This window comes from Dioszegia hungarica (assembly GCF_025882075.1).
Source record: "Dioszegia hungarica strain PDD-24b-2 chromosome Unknown MKK02contig_2, whole genome shotgun sequence".
Taxonomy (NCBI): domain Eukaryota; kingdom Fungi; phylum Basidiomycota; class Tremellomycetes; order Tremellales; family Bulleribasidiaceae; genus Dioszegia; species Dioszegia hungarica.
Window position 1 is genome coordinate 357,080 of NW_026515766.1, and position 17,833 is coordinate 374,912.

At 57.1% G+C, this 17,833-nt stretch overlaps 10 protein-coding genes across 10 annotated transcripts; 6 read left to right on the forward strand and 4 right to left on the reverse strand.

Annotated features, from left to right (window-relative positions):
* Positions 1-73: 73 nt before the first annotated feature.
* MKK02DRAFT_39488 (uncharacterized protein) lies at positions 74-744 on the reverse strand (the record flags this gene model as incomplete). Its single annotated transcript, XM_053090620.1, has 4 exons — positions 74-392; positions 423-552; positions 583-641; positions 671-744. The coding sequence occupies 4 exons, from the start codon at positions 742-744 to the stop codon at positions 74-76; spliced, it is 582 nt and encodes a 193-aa protein (XP_052948974.1).
* Positions 745-889: 145 nt separating this feature from the next.
* On the forward strand, positions 890-3,389 carry MKK02DRAFT_39489 (uncharacterized protein; the record flags this gene model as incomplete). Its single annotated transcript, XM_053090621.1, has 15 exons — positions 890-1,296; positions 1,328-1,564; positions 1,607-1,767; positions 1,800-1,863; positions 1,897-2,020; positions 2,053-2,121; positions 2,163-2,204; positions 2,263-2,502; positions 2,548-2,562; positions 2,606-2,742; positions 2,828-2,924; positions 2,969-2,983; positions 3,027-3,217; positions 3,260-3,302; positions 3,339-3,389. The coding sequence occupies 15 exons, from the start codon at positions 890-892 to the stop codon at positions 3,387-3,389; spliced, it is 1,893 nt and encodes a 630-aa protein (XP_052948975.1).
* A 216-nt stretch (positions 3,390-3,605) lies between these two features.
* On the reverse strand, positions 3,606-4,688 carry MKK02DRAFT_39490 (uncharacterized protein; the record flags this gene model as incomplete). The annotated part of the gene is made up of 4 exons (XM_053090622.1): positions 3,606-3,796; positions 3,826-3,894; positions 3,925-4,322; positions 4,354-4,688. The coding sequence occupies 4 exons, from the start codon at positions 4,686-4,688 to the stop codon at positions 3,606-3,608; spliced, it is 993 nt and encodes a 330-aa protein (XP_052948976.1).
* A 304-nt stretch (positions 4,689-4,992) lies between these two features.
* MKK02DRAFT_39491 (uncharacterized protein) lies at positions 4,993-6,127 on the reverse strand (the record flags this gene model as incomplete). Its single annotated transcript, XM_053090623.1, has 4 exons — positions 4,993-5,183; positions 5,214-5,282; positions 5,314-5,723; positions 5,775-6,127. 4 exons carry the CDS (start codon positions 6,125-6,127, stop codon positions 4,993-4,995), a joined length of 1,023 nt encoding a protein of 340 aa, XP_052948977.1.
* A 223-nt stretch (positions 6,128-6,350) lies between these two features.
* On the forward strand, positions 6,351-8,394 carry MKK02DRAFT_19328 (putative DNA helicase; the record flags this gene model as incomplete). The annotated part of the gene is made up of 2 exons (XM_053086078.1): positions 6,351-6,550; positions 6,582-8,394. 2 exons carry the CDS (start codon positions 6,351-6,353, stop codon positions 8,392-8,394), a joined length of 2,013 nt encoding a protein of 670 aa, XP_052948978.1.
* Positions 8,395-8,475: 81 nt separating this feature from the next.
* Positions 8,476-10,038, forward strand: MKK02DRAFT_19419 (tRNA A64-2'-O-ribosylphosphate transferase; the record flags this gene model as incomplete). Its single annotated transcript, XM_053086093.1, has 3 exons — positions 8,476-8,991; positions 9,034-9,273; positions 9,304-10,038. The coding sequence occupies 3 exons, from the start codon at positions 8,476-8,478 to the stop codon at positions 10,036-10,038; spliced, it is 1,491 nt and encodes a 496-aa protein (XP_052948979.1).
* Positions 10,039-10,582: 544 nt separating this feature from the next.
* Positions 10,583-13,279, forward strand: MKK02DRAFT_29309 (uncharacterized protein; the record flags this gene model as incomplete). The annotated part of the gene is made up of 4 exons (XM_053087784.1): positions 10,583-10,735; positions 10,933-11,418; positions 11,995-12,575; positions 12,613-13,279. 4 exons carry the CDS (start codon positions 10,583-10,585, stop codon positions 13,277-13,279), a joined length of 1,887 nt encoding a protein of 628 aa, XP_052948980.1.
* Positions 13,280-13,778: 499 nt separating this feature from the next.
* Positions 13,779-14,725, forward strand: MKK02DRAFT_39495 (Tim17/Tim22/Tim23/Pmp24 family-domain-containing protein; the record flags this gene model as incomplete). Its single annotated transcript, XM_053090624.1, has 6 exons — positions 13,779-13,813; positions 13,858-13,928; positions 13,977-14,022; positions 14,077-14,266; positions 14,331-14,601; positions 14,661-14,725. The coding sequence occupies 6 exons, from the start codon at positions 13,779-13,781 to the stop codon at positions 14,723-14,725; spliced, it is 678 nt and encodes a 225-aa protein (XP_052948981.1).
* Positions 14,726-14,768: 43 nt separating this feature from the next.
* Positions 14,769-16,768, reverse strand: MKK02DRAFT_29311 (uncharacterized protein; the record flags this gene model as incomplete). The annotated part of the gene is made up of 7 exons (XM_053087785.1): positions 14,769-14,809; positions 14,861-14,988; positions 15,032-15,279; positions 15,335-16,192; positions 16,224-16,352; positions 16,392-16,491; positions 16,527-16,768. 7 exons carry the CDS (start codon positions 16,766-16,768, stop codon positions 14,769-14,771), a joined length of 1,746 nt encoding a protein of 581 aa, XP_052948982.1.
* A 193-nt stretch (positions 16,769-16,961) lies between these two features.
* On the forward strand, positions 16,962-17,594 carry MKK02DRAFT_39497 (uncharacterized protein; the record flags this gene model as incomplete). Its single annotated transcript, XM_053090625.1, has 2 exons — positions 16,962-17,204; positions 17,247-17,594. The coding sequence occupies 2 exons, from the start codon at positions 16,962-16,964 to the stop codon at positions 17,592-17,594; spliced, it is 591 nt and encodes a 196-aa protein (XP_052948983.1).
* Between the last annotated feature and the right edge of the window lie 239 nt (positions 17,595-17,833).

Sequence of the window (17,833 nt, forward strand, 5' to 3'; positions counted from 1 at the left end):
AGTGGAGATGGGGGTGGGATGGAGTTGTTGAGATGAGGTAGATGGTAATCTATCAGCAGGGTCTGGAGGGGACTTACGGAGTGAAGACCACGCCGGTGGCTTTGGAGATGTCAGGTACGGCTCCGCTCTGGGATGCTTCTCCCGCCCAGCTAGCGAGCTCTGGCCATAGTCCTCCCTGATACGCCGACGCGAGCCTTTCCAGCGTTTCCCGCGTGCCGTAGACTGGCGGCCGCGGCGCCGAGGGTCCAGCGGTAGACCTCAGATCTGTCGGCGCCATCGCGTGAGGTAAACTCGAGAGGTCTGGCCCGCTTGCAAATCTTGGCGGAAGTGATCCGGTCAACATGATGAGTGATAGGGAATGGTCCAGATGAGCATGAGTTAGAAGATAGCATCTGCATCAGCTCCATCAAGTTTCCACTCACGATAGATGAGAAAAGACATATGCTGCCTTGAGGATGGGGGTGTTGTGGGTATCTGGGAAGCGGAGCGTAGGAAAGAGGTCCGAGGAGTCTTTGTATGCCAGGAGGTTGACCAATGCCCCTATGCCGGACCCTGCATCAGCTCCACCAGACCCAAACCCACCTCCCTCGAGGGCAACGAAACCATCCTCCCATGTCGCGCGGTACGGCTTGAGCAGGTATCTGATCAGCTCCATACATCCCAAACTCACCCCGAGCAGTCCGTCTCTAGTGGCCCTCCCCCACTGCCCAGCACCACCATCTCGAACGCTGGCTCTCTCTCCATGGTCGACGTCGACGAAAGCAAAGAACAACAACAAACGGATTTGGCCGTCGGCCTTGGCGTCATCAGGTGACTGACTTGCCAGATCTATGGCCAGGCCCAGAACGTACATACTTCTCTTAAGCTTATTCCTTCTTCCACTGCAGAGATGTCGCACGAGTATGAGCTCCTGCCTACAGAGGGAGCTTCCTCGGCGGCGACGACCCGCAGGCGGGCGCCCACGACGACTTCAAAACTTCTCTCGGTCTTGAAGCTGAGACATTTTCGCCCGGTCCAGCTTTTGTACGCCCTACCCCCGCTGGTTCTCCTTGTCTTTGCTGTCGACTATCTGCAGAAGGGCGAGGCTCCTGGTCTACGATACGACACAGCCGGTCTGGCGTATCTGGACGTAGTGTCTCAGCGCGGAGAACATCCCATCCTCCGGTTGATAGCTCGGGGGAGAAGACTCGCCGCCGAGCTGGAAGAAAAGCAGGGACGAATCCTCTCTCTGCAGGATGCAGTGAACGACTATAAAGAGGCGTTCGGGATGATGCCTCCGGAGGGATTTGAGGGATGGTAAGTCCCCTTTAGGCGAAGCTAATGACAGGTACGACTTTGCCTTTTCCCATGACTCGACCACAGCCCCCTCCCTCATTCCCTTTGCGCACACCTCGGTCTTGCCGTACCTCTCACTACCGCCCCGCCTCCTCGAACGTCGAGCTATCGAGCAGCAGAATCAGCGGGGAGTGTTTGGAATGACATTCCATCCTGAGGAGAAGGAGAAGATTGACCAGATTGGGATCACAAACGAGGACGACGTGACGGGGTACATGTCGCCTAGGTGGTAGGTCCTAACCCCGCCGGAGAGGACAAGGGCTGATTCTAGGGACTATCCCCTACTCCTCGAACCGGTGGTACCGCTTCTACCCCTCGCTCAGCAGCCCGACCGACCGATGCAGATCAGCACGTGCGTCAAGGACGGATCGTGCAGGCTGTCTCATGGCGAGTTGATGGAGATGTCACGGACGAAAGCGAGGGCGGGGGAATGTGAGTCTGCACTTGGTCTGTACTGATGGTAGTATGGGACGAAGAAGAACTGGACAGGTTAGAGAAGGGGTATATCGAGAAGGATGAGCTGGGATGGTATGTCTCACCCCCGCACAGAGCTGACGACAGGCTGATGACTTGCCCTCCTGGCTCTGTGTCAAACTCGTCCTCACCGCGAGCAGGAGACGTATCATTCGTATCTGACTTTATGGAGTATATGGACTTTTGCAAGCGCCCAGAAATGGTCGAGCAGGTATGTTCTACCTAGACTTGAGCTGATAGCAGAACGGCGAGATGATCATGGAGGACCAACACATCATGCGCCCTCTTGCTCCAATACTAGCGGTCTCAAGAGTGAGTCATACCTCGTCGAGCTGGACATGGCTGATCTTCAGCTGATGCACGGGGCGGACATGATGGGCGTGCCTACTCGAGCAGTCAATGGCAAGTCAAACGTCTTAGCTTGGCTGAACCGCAGACACGCACGATTTCGAGCCCTGGGCCGACAAGAACCGCTCGCAAGTCGTCTGGCGGGGGACGATCACCGGTATCTTCCATCGAGAGCGGTATGACTGGCGTTCTTCCCAGCGCGATCGGCTCGCGTTCCTTACCAGCAATACAGCAGATCCAGAGAAGATTGAGCTGTTGGCGGAAGGGGATGCCGGGCTCGAGAGGAAGGCGTATACTAGAGGGGAGCTGGTCGAGCGGTGGATGAACGTGGGGGTTGTGGACCATGTGAGTTTTGGAAAGTGTAGGCAGAGCAGGAGCTGACTATTTTAGGATATCGATAATATGGTGAGTCGGGTCGAGGACAGCTTGAGATGGAGCTGATGATTAGTGTGGGGTTGGGCCGACCGGCGAAGCCTGTCGACTCGACGGCAAGGAGACGATCCCGTGCGATAATGATGGTGCTTGCGATCAGATGAAGGCAGAGATCAACTTTAAGGAGATCATGACCAATGTTGACGCCTTGCCGTGAGTGTCCGAGCTGCTTCTACGAGGCAAATGTAGCCCTCAAAGGCGCACAAGTTGTTCAAGGGATCACAGTGTTGATGGCCAGGTACAAGTACCGGTTCGATATAGACGGGTACGGCTGGTCATCGCGCTTCAGGAAGCTCCTCTCCTCCAACAGCTTGATCATCAAGAGCACAGTCTATGTAAGTTCAGCCTCGCTATGTGGAGACATGTGCTGACTTTTTAGCCTGAGTGGTGGTCGGTATGTACCTCCCCCGATCTCCGAGACAGTAGCTGACCCCCAGGCCCAAGCTATTCCATGGTATCACTTCGTTCCGATGAAATACGACTACACCGACATGTTCGATATCGTCTCCTTCTTTGACGGTCCGCCCGACGCTGGCGCACACCCCTCGCAAGGAAGGAAATGGGTTCGAGATGGCCTCGCAGAAGAGATCGCGGAGAATGGGCGCAAGTTTGCGATGGAGCGAATGAGGTGTGTCCGTTGAGTACTACTGTGGTCAGAGCTGATCCGCAGATGGGTCGACATGCAGAGCTACATGTATCTGTTCCTGCTTGAGGTGAGTTCCAGAACGTGGAGTCAGAGCTGATGGCAGTATCGGAGAGCTTGGTCCCTTGACCGAGAAGCGGCGACTTATAGACCATAGATTCTAGACTGGATTGATCTTGGACATTAGCTGGCATGTATCTTTACTGCAAATCTACAGCTACACCCTACACCAGCTTGGTGACCAGTGTCCCCAGGGCCCCTCAGCTGTATACGGCCTCTCCCAGAGCGCGACTTATCGACCTTGGAACTGGTCTTTTGGACAGTATCAAGGACTGCATCTGTACCAAATCGTAGTCGCAAGTCACCTGGCCCTCTAGACCAGCTTCGTCACTAACGTCCCCTGAGTCTCACCCGTAAACAGCCTCCCCCAGACCTTGGGAATATCCTCAAACTTCGCCTCTACCACCGTCTCCTTGTCCACCTTGATCTCGCCCTCTTGCACCCACTGCATGAGCTCTCCGACCGCCTGCCCAAAGTCTTTCGCATAGTCGGTGACGATATAGCCTGCATTAGCTTGGCCGACCAGGACGCACCTCTGATAGTATAGCGGTTATAGATGACCTCGCGCCAGTTGGTGAGTTGAAGGGGTTTGCCGTGGTAGCCTGTATCAGCTTGTCCAATGTCAGACTCACCAGAGATAGCCCCGCAGACGGTGATGTGCCCAAACCGCTTGACCCGCTTCAACACCTCGTCCAAGACCTCCCCGCCGACATTGTCAAAGAAAAAGTCGCTTTCCTCCGGAAGGGCCGCCTTGAGATCCTCGGCAAACGAGGCGGACTTGTAGTCGACGCACTCGTCCGCCCCGAGAGACTTGACCCAGTCGCATTTGCCCTTGGAGGCTATGCCGACGACGCGCTTGCATCCTACGACGTGCTTGGCGATCTGGACGAGGCAGCTCCCGACCGATCCGGCCGCGCCGGAAACGACGAGCGTATGTTCGGGTTTGAGGTCCATCTCGCGGAACGCGCCCGCCCAGGCCGTGAGGCCGTTGACGCCGAGGGCGGTCAGAGCGAGGAAACCAGAGCCGGGACTGGGGTCAGCTCGTCCCTGCTCGAACTTACGGTGCGACCCCCATAATCTCCTCTGGAGTGATCACCTTGTACTCCCGCCAGTCCATAAACGCCGATACCTGCTGCCCCACCTTGAGCTGGTCAGACCTGCTTTCGACGACCTCCCCGAGTCCGGGTGCGCGCACGACTTCGCCTTTGAGGATAGGCGGGACGTAAATGTCCATCCACGTGCGCTGGGCGGGGAGGTTGTTGAGTGCGATAGCCTTCAGGAGGACTTGGCCGTCTTCGAGAGGCGGAAGGTCTTGGTTCTGGACGAGGAAGGTGTCGGAGAGGATGGCCCCAGTGGGCGGGTTGGCGAGGATGATGACTTTGGTAGTGGACGGCATGGTGAGTGGGAGCGTGAAGGGCAAAGCCGGAAGGGGGTCGATATATACCTCATTAGTCGGCGCCAAGCAAGCGGTGCATGATACCTCCGATGGCCGAGCTGGCCGAGCGAGCGCACCCCCGTTGTGAAGCTGGACCGCATGGGTTGGGGGATAGCGCGTCCTTTGTCTGGACAAGGTTTGGTTTCCCCTGCCTCCACTCCCCCACCCGGAATGCGGGGAATGTGGGGAAGTCATAAGTGGCGACCAGACGCTTCATCGCAAGGGGAAAAACGCAAACTGGATACATAAATCGTATACGCTATCTCTACACCAACTTGGTCACGAGCGTACCCTGGTTCTCTCCAGTAAACAGCTTCTGCCAGGTCTGGGGAATACCCTCAAACTTGGTGTCCACCACGGTCTCCCTATCCACCGTGAGCTTGCCCTCCTCGACCCACTGGCGGAGCTCCTTGGCCGCTTGGGGAAAGTCCTTGGCGTGGTCGCTAAGGATGAAGCCTACATCAGCTTCGTCGGGCTGTAACTCACCTTTAAGGGTGTACCGATTGTACACGACCTCGCGCCAGTTGGTGAGCTGCAGCGGCTTTCCGTGGTAGCCTGACGTCAGCGAGTTCGATGCATAACCCACCTGAGATGGCACCGCAGACGGTGATGTGCCCGTATCGCTTGACCCGAGTCAACGCCTCGTTCAAGACCTCTCCGCCGACGTTGTCAAAGAAGAAGTCCGTCTCGTCCGGGAGCGCCGCCTCGAGGTCCTTGGCGAAGGAGGCGGACTTGTAGTCTACGCACTCATCCGCGCCGAGTGATTTCACCCAATCGCACTTCTCCTTCCCCCCTGCAATGCCCACGACGCGCTTGCAGCCGACGACGTGCTTGGCGAGCTGGACGAGACAGGTCCCGACCGACCCGGCGGCACCGGAAACGAGAAGGGTGTGCTCCGGCTTGAGGTTCATCTCGCGGAAGACACCGGCCCAGGCGGTGAGACCGTTGACGCCGAGGAGAGTAAGAGGGAGGAATTCGGACTTTCCCTTGATGTCACTGATATCAGCCAAGCCAAAGTCATGGCAAGCCAGAATCAACCAGACTCACTTGACGACACTCATAATCTCCTCTGGCTTGATGACCTTGTACTCGGTCCACCCCATCATGGCCGTGACCCTCTGCCCGACCTTGAGCTTGTCCGACTTGGACTCGACGACCTCGCCGATACCGGGGGCGCGGACGACCTCGCCCTGCTTGATGGGCGGGGCATAGAGACGCTTGGGGTCAATCTCGTTGTCCATCCACGTGCGCATGGCGGGGAGATTTCCGAGGGCGACGGTCTTGAGGAGAACTTGGCCATCCTCGACGGCCGGGAGGTCCTGGGTCTCAACCTTGAAGGTGTCAGGTTTGATGTCCCCCTTGGGCGGGTTGGCGAGGGTGATGACTCTGGTGGAGGGCATGGTGGTGGTTTGAAAAGTGTGGATTTTATGTACAGGCGCAGTGCGGCGCAGAGAGCTGGACTTGGTATATGAGGATGGAGAAGGATGAAGTATAGAAGACAATGCTAGAAGTCAAGTGCTAGTAAGCGCCTGGTTATATACCCGAGACCATCAAGTGGAGGCGGCTGCATGCGTCATCCGAGAATCTCGGACTTTGAAGCTTTGCATTCCTTCATTACTCAGCATGCCGCCTTCGCCCTCGTTAGAGGCGTTAGAGGGGTTCATCAAGCGGCAGCAGCACCTGCTCAAGCTGGAGAGAGAGGCAGAGGAGGTGCAGACTCGACTGCTCAACAGCAAATGCAGCCCAAAGTTGCTGGAAAAGAAGGGATTGGCGCTGGGCAGCTTGGGCGTTTCCGGAATCAGCATTGGTCTCGGGGGTAAAACGTGAGCCCAATCTCAACCCAGCTAACGACAGGTTGGTAGAGCTATGCCGACCCATCGCGTACAATGTGGACGTCCTGCTTCCCCCGCACACGTTTCGCCAAGGCGATCCGGTCCGGATAGAAGGTGTCGGCAAGGCGGATCAAGGCGTCGACGGGACGGTCTACCGGGTCACGACCGAGCGCATCATCGTGGCGACCGAAGGCCAGGCGGAGCTCGTGGAGCGGTTGCGTCTGGTCAAACTCGCCAACTCGGCGACGTATGACCGGATGGACAAGACCATGGTCGGCCTCGGCAAGCTGCTCGAGGTTGCGCCGCCGCATGTCGAGGTTTTGCTGGGAAAGAAGAAGCCAGAATTCGAGGAGGCGTACATGAAGGAATGGTTTACGGATCTGAACGATAGTCAGAAGGGTGCCATCACCCATTGCTTGAGTGCCACCGAGGTAGCGGCTATTCATGGACCCCCCGGAACAGGTGAGTCACTCTCCAGCCGAGCTGATATAGGCAAAACCCATACCCTCGTCGAGCTCATTTACCAACTCCTTTCCGCCGAACCTCACCACAAAATCCTTATTTCCACCCCTTCCAACCTCGCCCTCGACAACATCCTTGCCCGCCTGTGGCAGCTCTCCGCCGACCCTCCCTACTCCAGACTCCTCCCCCGATCCTGCATCGTCCGTCTCGGCCACCCCACCCGTGTCCAGGCCGACCTTATCCCCGCCACGCTAGACTACCAAGCCAAACACGGTGACGACGGGACACTGATCCAGGACATCTCCAACGAGATCAATTCGCACCTCTCGGAGCTGGCCAAGCGCCGAGGGGAACGCGGGGCGGTCAAAGGCAAGGACAGGGGGAAGCGCTGGGAAGAAGTCAAAGAGCTCCGCCGGGAATACCGCCAACGCGAAGGCAAGGTCGTCTCGAATGTCATTGACCGCGCCAGGGTTGTGCTCGCCACCTGCCATTCGGCCGGAGCGCGCCAACTCAACGACGTCACGTTTGACGTGTGCATCATTGACGAGGCGACCCAAGCCATCGAGGCGGTCTGCTGGGTCCCTATCCTCAAGTCCAAAAAACTCGTCATTGCCGGAGACCCCAAACAACTCCCTCCAACCATCATGTCCAAAGCCGACGCGGTCAAGGCTTCCCCCTTCCTCCACAAGTCCCTCGAGACCACCCTCTTTGACCGGATCGAAACCATGCACCCGAAAATCAAGCGCGTCTTGACCACCCAATATCGGATGCACAAGGATATCGCCACCTTCCCCTCGGAAACTCTCTACGAGTCGGAGCTTATCTCGGACCCGTCCGTCGCGGAGCGCACTCTAGCCGACCTGGTCGGGGATGGGACGAGCGACGATCCGGATCTGACCGCCACCGTCATTTTTTACGATACCAACACGTGCCGGATGCACGATATGGTCGAGGAGGGAGAGTCCACGTCCAATCCTCAGGAGGCGGAGATTGTCGTCAAGTGGGCAAAGAACCTCGTCGAGCTCGGAATAGAGCCAAAAGACATTGCTATTGTCACACCGTACCAGGCGCAAGTTGCGGAAATCAGGGGGAAACTCAACTTTCCAGAAATGATGATCGGGTCGGTGGACGGGTTGCAGGGACAAGAGAGGGAAGCGGTCATTCTGAGTCTGGTTAGGTCCAATACCAAGGGGGAGGTCGGGTTCCTGAGCGAGTACAGGCGGTTGAATGTCGCTATGACGCGGGCGAAACGGCAGTTATGTGTCGTGGGGGATTCATCGACCGTCAGGAAGGGGAGTGCGTATCTGGAAGCGTGGATAAAGTACCTGGAGGACGGGCCGGGAGAGGTGCGCTTTGCGGGGGATATGTCATAGGTAGATCATCTGTCGAACCATGTAGAACCGGATCATGTGGCCAGGGAAAATTTCAACTCCACATTCCTCACTCTACTCTCCATGCCAAACGACTACAAGGCCGTACAGCGCCAAACGGCTCAGTATGACCTCTTCAATCGGCTCCACTCCATCAGCTCCGACTCTGAATTCGTCAGAGCTACCGCGGAGGCTTATGACCACCGCTTCGAGGTGATCCCCAATCAAAGATGCGGGACGTGGTACTGCGACCCCTCGTCCTCCTCGGCGGTATACGCCTACTTCAAGTCGACAGACGGGCATACCGGGAATTGGGGCTTCAACATGCGCCGCTCCAACTTGCCTTTTGCTGAAATGGCAGAGACGAAGGGAGGGGTGATCTTGGTTGATTCCACGAGGAGGGGAAAAAGGATGCCGGACGCGCTGAGCAAGACGGTACCTATCTGGTGTGCGGTCATCAACCGTGCTATAGCTCGGAGGCGGAGAGGAGGCAAGGAGGAAGAGTGGGATGGAGAGCTGTACACCCCACCTAATGTGGTGTCGGGGAGCGAGAGGGCGCAGATCGAGGAAAAGCTGGATGGTTGGGCAGAGGCACTCGAGGTGAGCTTGATGGTAACAAGCACTGCAAAAGCTGACACATAGACTTCTACTCTACCCCTTCCTGATCTCCTTCGACCCCTCCGTCCATTCTGGATCCACCCAAATACGACTCAACCACCACATATCCCCCCTGATCCGCCTTACACACCAATCATCTGCGTATCCGCCTCGCGCTGGGTCGGCTCAGAGGACAACGTGCCGCTCGTGACCAAGCTGGCCGGGCGGACTGTAGGCTTCAGCTATGTCCAAGGCGCAGGAGACGACGATGAGCTTTGGTCCAAGGTGAGTCTGGGCTGGACGGGCTGACGGAAGGGCTTGACACCGGCGCTATTTTATCGGAACAAAGAGCGGCTTCTAGCGGTAGACAGGGATGATCTGGGCGAGCTTGTCGAGGATATCGTGGGCGGTCTGGAGGGACTCACATCGAACCTCGGCGGTCTCAAGGTGGACGACGTATCGGCCGTCGGCGTCCCCGGTCCCAGCTCAAAGCTCGCCCTCGCTATCGGCGCCCCCTCCTCCTCGTCTACATGGACCTACCCCGCTCCCATTCATACACTCCGCATCATCACTATCGACAAGTCCAGAAAAGGCGAGCCGTCAACCTACCGCACATCCCCCACCTCATCCATCTTCGCCTGCCACTCCGCACGATCTCATCCCGGCGCATACACCCACGCACTAGACGACCTCGTTGAGCACGTCGAGGACCTCCTAGACGAGGAGTGCTCCATCATCCTTCGGCCGGGCACGTCGGAGCAGCTCGATCAGGCGCTCAAGCTGGAAGAAGGGGAAACGGTTGAGCTGGAAGATATCAGCCTCTCGCCCGAAGATGCTATCGAGGGGAGAAGGACTATACTGCCGCTGGCGCTGGTACTGCTGTTGTCGATCCCGGACCTGGCTGGACATTTGGCAGAGAGGAATGGATTGGTGGATAAGGGGGTAATAGCGGATATGCTGCATCAGCTGGTGGCGCTGTGGCCGGACGGAAATCCGCCGAGGGCGGCGCTGAGGAGGGTGAACGAGTATCTGATGAGCAAGCGGGAGTGAGTAGGTGCTGCATGACATCGCTAGCCTACGATCTGCTGGAATCCTACTCTCTGCTAGCTGACATTTAAACGCCGATAAACTGCTTGGACACCTAACGGCACTGACTGCTTCTGATCCATTGACTCGATCAAGCATTGTGCACGTCAAGCACACCAAGCCAATACAGAAATCTCAGAAGGATCAGTATGATCGGCGGATGGCCGAGACGAGGGAGCATGCGTGCCACAGCGATGACCTCATAGCATATAACTGACAATCCTCACCACTTGACACCTTAGCCGCGCGAAAGGGGCGGTGAAAGGTAAGCAACGATCGAGGCGCAAACTGCGCCATGCGTCGACTCAGTCGATCCTTTCACGGCCCCAAGTCGAAACACTGCAGAGCAACAGGAGGTTGTGAAAGGTGAACAGTTGCTGCTCTCCAGTCTGACGCGACTTATAAGCAGCAGCTCTTTCCGCATCCCCTCGCCACTAGCACATTTTTCAACCTCTCCCCGCACACCTTGATATTTCTAATCCCTCACGTACCTTTAAGCGATCTCACCATGTTCGAGCCCAAGACCACTGAGCAGTCTCTCGACGCCACCAATGAGTCCAGTTCCATCACCAACATTCAGACCTCGACGTCCAGGCCTCAGATCGACCTCGCCTTCCTGAAGGAGGCGCTCGCTGTCTGGAACATTCCCGCTTCCAGCGAAGTGAGCAGCTGCTTCCCAGAAGGCTTGTCACCGACTCGCGTGTCTCTGCGTTCTCCGATTTGCTCTCCGAAGCCAGTACCGAGCTCGATTGCTTCAAGACCGGCCTATTCGCCGGCCAATCGGAATCCGTCATGAATACCCAAGAAACAGACGCCGACCGTGCGTGTCTATACATAGGAATGTTGCGCCACCTGGAGGGTCTTGAGGCAGTGGCCTCGGAGGCCATACAGAACCACGTGCCTGTCTTGGCCAAGGCTCTTGACTGTCTCGAGAAGGCCGCCAAGACACTGCTCACTGATGAGGTGGCCATCGACACGCTCGGAAGCTCTGGCTCGAGGCTGGCATCGGTCTTGGACGATGCACACGCCGCAGGGAACGCGCTCGACGAGCTGTCTCGGTCGAGTAACTTTGGCAGACAGACGGTGCGTAAGGGTGGAGAGTTCCTTAACAGCGGGTTGTACGCTCTCGAGAGAGCGGCCGAGGCGCTGAGGAAGCAACACTACCCACGTTTTCGCGCGCGGGAGCAAGCTCGAAGCTCTCAGCAGGGCCTCACCAACGAGATCAGGGTGACCTCGATGGCTCTGGATGCTGCCCAGGCTGCGGTTGCTGGGTACTACGGGAACGAGGGGCCCAAGACGGAGCTGCTGAAGCGATTTGGTCGTGATGACACTGCGGGCAGCCAAGTGAGCACTCCGACGAAGCTCAGCACGGACTAGGCGGTGAATGAGAGAGAGCTGTAGCTTGAGGTTGAGAGTTATCCCATACACGTACACGACTGATGCATCTGACTTTTCGCTACTGACCAGCTCAGGCCTGCTCTCCAACTCTCGTAGAGGGTCATCGTTGCAAGGAGCCCGTGATCACAAATTCGACCTGAGGAGTCGGTGTTCTCAACTTCACCTTCTCGACGATATCAAAATCTGCCATTGCGCAAATCTCACTCAATGACTGAGTCAACAGGATGACAGGTACAGCGACAGCAAGGTAAACTGTCTCCTCCAGTCTCCTATAGTGACCTCTACACGCCGCGGTCTTCACCCATGTCAAGCTGCTTATCGCAAAGAGGCGAAGTGGCGAATGCCTATCACAAAGGCGATCTGGCTTCTTTTAGCGCGCGGGGTCGAAACACTCGCAAAAAGGAGTCGTTGAAAGGAGTCGGGAGATGGGCGCGGGCATACTGATAAGGTCATAGATCGCGGGGACCTTGTTATCCCTCTTCCCCCTTCCATTTCTGTTTTGCCACTCACTCTCATTCCGAGAATATCCAAGCACTCTCACTTCAAGAGCGAGCTGTTCATCCGCTACCTATCATCGCTTCTGACACTGATACCCTGACCAACAATTACATGTCTCCCGAGCCCGAGGCCCCCACTAGCCATGGCATACTCGACTATGCCTTCCTCCGCAGCTGCCACATCGCGCTCACGAAGCTGCTCCCGGAGCAAGGGGAGCCTGCGTCACCCGGTGCCGCATACTCTGGAGGGGAGATGAACGACGACCGTCCAAGCGATGATGAGGGCGATGCCGGGGACGAGGAGGCTCATGATGACGGTCTCTCTGACGGCGAAGTGGAACTAATGCAGGAGCACACGCTATCTGCCTCATCCGAGGCCGCATACGTTGACGAGGAGATGATGAATGACCGTCCAAGCGATGATGAGGACGCGCAGGCTCATGATGACAATCTCACCGACCGCGAAGGGTGGCTCAAGACGATCATACGGGGAATGTATTGTACTCCGCCGAGTGTTGAGCACCTTGCGAGGCACGCACTTCAGATCTTGAAGGACCGCAAGAGCCGAAATCTGAGCCTGGTTGATTTGGGCAACCAGGAGGCCCCGTCAGCCGCAGCAACTACACAAGACAATGCTGCCGAGGCCTTTTGATGACATGCGGATACATCTTGCGGAGATCATCAAGCCCCGACAACAAGCCCACCTAGGCTTCCAAAATGATCCTGGATATGACGGACGCAAGCTCCATTCCGCGGTCCAGATCTTGAAGACAGCTGCCGATCGCCTGGCGTCCACGAGAGGCAGCATCGAGGTACTCAAGACCTCCGTCTGCTTCGACGCTGCGCGCGATGCGATCACCTCGGCTGTCAGCTCGCTTTCCCCTCTCTCACAGCGACTCGAAAACCTCAACAGCGCCCAATTCCTCGAGAAACAGTTCATCGAACAGACCCTGCTGGCTTCATCACTTCGGGAGTTTCACGTTGCATGGGCCAATGCAGATGAGTCGAGCAGACACGCGATGCTTTCCCTTGCCAGTCGGGATCGGAGCGAGGAGGCAGCTCCTTCCCCCAAGACGCGGTCAGCCGTTGAGCTCCCTGCCCATGGCGCCCCGGGAAGCCTCGAGCAAGGGCTCAAATTCGCTGTTGCCGATATGGAGCATGCCACGACGGGATTGCTGGCCGGGTTCAAGCACTCCACCTACGACCAAGACCACATCACGGAGGCGTTCGAGTACACCTCCCTGACACGGGACAGCCTGCAGACAGCGCGTGGGGCGCTACAGGCCCTCCGTGCCGAGCCCAAAGCGTAGTACCGGGAGGAGACGTCGATAAACGGGACGGGTATAGACAAAGATGAGGCCGTGACTGACGCTTGAGGGTGGGGGCAGCGACGAGACGAACGCTTCGAGAGGGTGGCGGGATCGCGTCGACCTGTATATATCGATTGGATTTGCTTATCGTTGTTTCTCAATTGTGCATGGATGATATGTCCGTCTGGAACCTATATGGAGGGACACCGAAAGGTCCCGGCCATCCTGATGTACTCGTACGTTCCAAACCTCCTGGCTGGTAGCGACTGCCTCTTCAGTGCCGAGCTTCGGAGCAGCATTCCTTGACGCACGGACCCGGTTAAGGCCGATGACGATTACCGAGAGATCATTAAAGCAAGCAAAGATACAGCTCAACGCAACAATCATTCAGGTATTGCCTCTCTACCTTGAACCTGTAGTCCACCACCGGAGTGCTGCAGAGAAGATAATACAAAGGGAGACAGCTCGGCAGCAAGATAAAACCCGCTCTGTCAACGCAATGTCCGCCTCAGACGTCCAGAAATTCATCTTGAAGTGAGCTCCCCTCCCTGTCTTCCATAACAAGGCTAACATGATAGTCCAGCGAACCATGACCTCCTCTCCCTTCTCAAGGGGTTCAGGAATGGTATCGTATATGGTGTCAAGATTCGTACGTTTGTCTTCTTTGACATACAGGTGAAAATCGCTGATCAAGTAGGATTTCCACACGCGCTGGTGATGACCGTCCTCTTCTCCAATCAGCCGTCAGCTTATCCTCATCCTTCGTCCCATCCCAGGAAGTGTAGCTGACGATGCAGATGGCCAGCAAAAATCCGGAACATCTTCAATGCTACCAAGACCCACGCCCTGAATCTCGCTAAATTCGTGACTATCTACAAGCTTGTCTTGCTCTTGCAAAAGCGGTTCAATGGAGGCAAGGAGCGGGATCTGGACAGTTTGTTTGCGGGTGGACTGGGCGGCTGGTGGGTGTTTGGCGAGAGGACAGCTGTGAGTTTTGATCGTCCCTCTCGTCCTTCCCAGCAGTGATGCCTATACTCGGGCTGACCCGCAGATCAACGAACAAATAGTCCTCTACGTCCTCGGCCGCACAGTCCTCTCCTTCATTCCCCGCCTCTACTCCTCCTCCGCTACCGCCCCCGCCTACCCCTTCTCACCCCTCCCGCACCCTCTTCCACCCCTCACCGCCGCCGCGTCCAACCCGCGCGCCATCCCGCCCGCGAACCTGCCATTTAGCGTCGTGGCCGCCCTGAGCTGGGCGGGGGTCATGTACATGTTTAGACATAGAGGGGAGAGGTTGCAGCCTGGGATGGGGGCTTCGATGAGTGAGTTCCAGCGCACGGCGGGGGAGTGGACGACCGGAAGGGACACAGCTGACGATCAGAATACCTGTATCACGATTCCGAGACTTGGAATGACCTTCGGACGCTCTTGTGGCATAACAAGTGAGCGTGGGTATGGGGTGCATGTATGTAGCTATATCTTGTGGAGGTCATGCTGTTTGTCTGGCGCGCTCGAAGGCTTTGATGGCGTCTGAAGGGGTCAGCTTCCAGCTGTCTAGTCGGGGGGAGTGAAGGAACTAACGATCCGCATCGACGAGACTGGCATCCCTCTTCCCGACGAGCATGTACGTCTCCCCGTCTTCGTCTTGCTTCGCAGCGACGAACCTTGAAGCTGCCGTTCGCGCAAATACCTCTGACACGCCCGAATCACTACTGATCAGCTCTCACCGGTCTCAACCCGCGATCAATTCACCATTCTAGGAAGTGCTTGAGCTCAGCGAGCGACAATGCCGACGCTGGGTCGAGACCCGGACCCGTCAAGGTGGTCGAGATGCCGTCAGAGAAAATGGCAGAGTTGGCCAGTGAGGACGGACGGGATTGCGCTTCATCTTCGGTAGAGAAGATCGAAGAGAGCTTGGAGAAGAGGGATAGGGTGGATGAGGTGGACGGCTGGGAGACCGAATCGGAACCAAGCATTATGTAGAGGAGGAAGCTATCTCGCTGGTCTTGTCAGCTCATGATCTCCGCTGGAGGCGTACCAGAAGAAAGAGCTCACAATGATCCATCTCAGGCACCTCTCCTCGTATTCTTCGCCTTCCTTTATCCAGACCATCTTCTCATCCCACACCAGTTCCAGCTCTGGCTCAGCTTGAGCAGCTTCCAGATCCGGCAGGGAGACGGCCGTCTGGACCACCGAGGAGATGGAGGTCCGCTTTAGGTGTTTCGGTCCGCTTGGTGCTGCTGTATCGTCCACCGGATCGGCTAGCGATTCCGCAGATCTGCGCTCCACCGGTGCAACACCGCTGCCTGCTCTGCTTCCGCCCAAACTGAACGCCTGTCCGACGCTTCCGAGCGACTCGCCCAGACCACCCAGACCCAGCCCATGCCATCTCGACGCCTTCCCAGCCTTCGTCCCGCCCGCTCTTGGCTCAACATGATGGCCTCGCCCAGTAGGTGTCCCGGACCTGGACAGCCCGGGCAACCCCGCCATGGTCGGTACCCATCCCGTCCAGCTTGACTTCCGAGCTTGGTCCTCCTGTCCACCGGGGATATGGAGCTCTTTCTGTCGGATAGGCTCCTGAGGTAATGATGCCCTGACGAGATTGACGAGGTACCGCTTCAAAGCCATATTCGCGGATGGAAGCGATATTGGCCCGTCTTTCCCTACGATACCGATATGGGTATCGCCGAGAGCCGTGTCTTCTCGAAAGACGTCGACAGCCCGAGTAGTGGCGAGCTCTATATCTGCCGATGAGGAGGGATAGCCCCCAAACCATGTGGTGAGGCCCAGAGGGTCGGGATGGGGCGTGAGGACGGTACTTTCCAGTTGGAGGGCGAAGCGGGTCCAGAAGCGGTCTAGCGTCGCGGTGAGGTTTGGAGACGATAGGAGATGGGGTAGCGGACCATGCAGTAGCTGGAGTCAGCACAGAAAGGTGCAGACCTACTTTGAAGTCATCATATCCTCTCCGTAGGCAGTCTATGAGCATTTGGTCTGATAGACCCTGGGCGTTCGCGCTTGGTTCGCCTTTACCGCCCTTGACGGGGTCCGGCGGGATTGTGGATAGCGCGACATTCTACAATCAGCTAGTCCAGCACCCAGGCCCTCTACTCACAGCGTAGATGAAAAAGTCTTGTTCTGGCGAGTAGACGACCATCCTCGCTCGTTGCGAATGCACGGACCAGTACCCCGGGTCATCCCCCGGGGCGACCATACTATCCCATCAGCTCATTCAGTAGGTCAGACATACTCAGTAAATGACATCAAGCCCTTGACGAGCCCGACCTGCCGAAGCATGACGTCTCTGCTGACATCGCGCTCGGCATGGGACGTGTAGAAGAGGATCTGCGCCGCTTGAGCGAGATCATCCTCTAGGTCTCTGTCTCGCTCCCCGTCTTCCTGGGTTACTTCTGGCTTTGGGGGCTTCAGGGATGGATTGAAGATGACCAAGTGATTCAGCGCTGGGGGGGTGATAGGGGCTATAGGGGCCATTGGACCTGGACCTATAGGTCACATTGGTATACTGTAGAGGTGGACGCGGTGGGTGGAGGGAAGTGGTGACATCGGTGTGACTCCCGAAACGGCACGGAGTTTAGCGGCGTTATCTCGATTGCCGTATTGGAATTTCAGATTTCAACCTGGCTGAGCCAAGATACAGCTTGCATCCATACACCCATCAACTGTCATGGCGTCCTCTTCACGCTCAGCTTACCGCTTCCTCTCCACTTCCGCGGTCAGGGCTGAGGTGCCCGGAACAAATTACAGCCCCCCAAGAGGGATGAAGAGCAACATCCAGCCTTTTATCCGAAACATCATCGGTCGGGAGGACCTTGCAAAGGCGGCAGCTGGCCAGGCTGCTTTGAACGCTATCGCCGCCGAGTCTGCACCAGTCGAGATAGAAGGCAGAAAGCGGATAGACCAGCATCGAGTAAGTCCACCCATCTCCCAAGAGATCCGGGCTGATAGGCAGTTCCTCTCCCCTGACCAAATGACCCGAACCTCCCTCTACGCTCCCGACCCACCTCGGACCCGCGCCCCCCTCCTCGGTCCGCGTAATCGCGAAGCGCGGAAAATAGACCCCTTCCATATCACCCGCACATCCCCACTCGACCACGTCTACAATCCGCTCATGGGCCAGGCGTTTGTGAATCAGATGGGGTGGATCAAGTCGAGGGCAGAGACGGGACTGACGTGGAAGAGTCAGAGGGCGGTAGGGAAGCTGGCTAGGAGGCAGAGGGCGATGGGGATCATTGGGCAATGGACAAGCCGGCCGACAGCGGGTGGGCTCGGGAGTGAGCGGACGTCGAGATATGATTAGGGCTATGGGGGAAGTGCTGCTGAAATTTTTAGAGCGGAAGAGGTCTGTGTAGAAAGGCTACTTGTAGCCTCATGCAATGCGGGCTTGCTTGAGGCGGTAGATCATGGCCTGGCCTCTTGTAGCCTCGCGGTAGGCTGCTAACCACAAGTCACAGCAAGGAACAAGAAGTGTGCTTGCCTTGTTCGCGCCCTTCACTTCGTACTTAAGGCCGGTTGGTTGCCACCCAAAACCAACAGCAG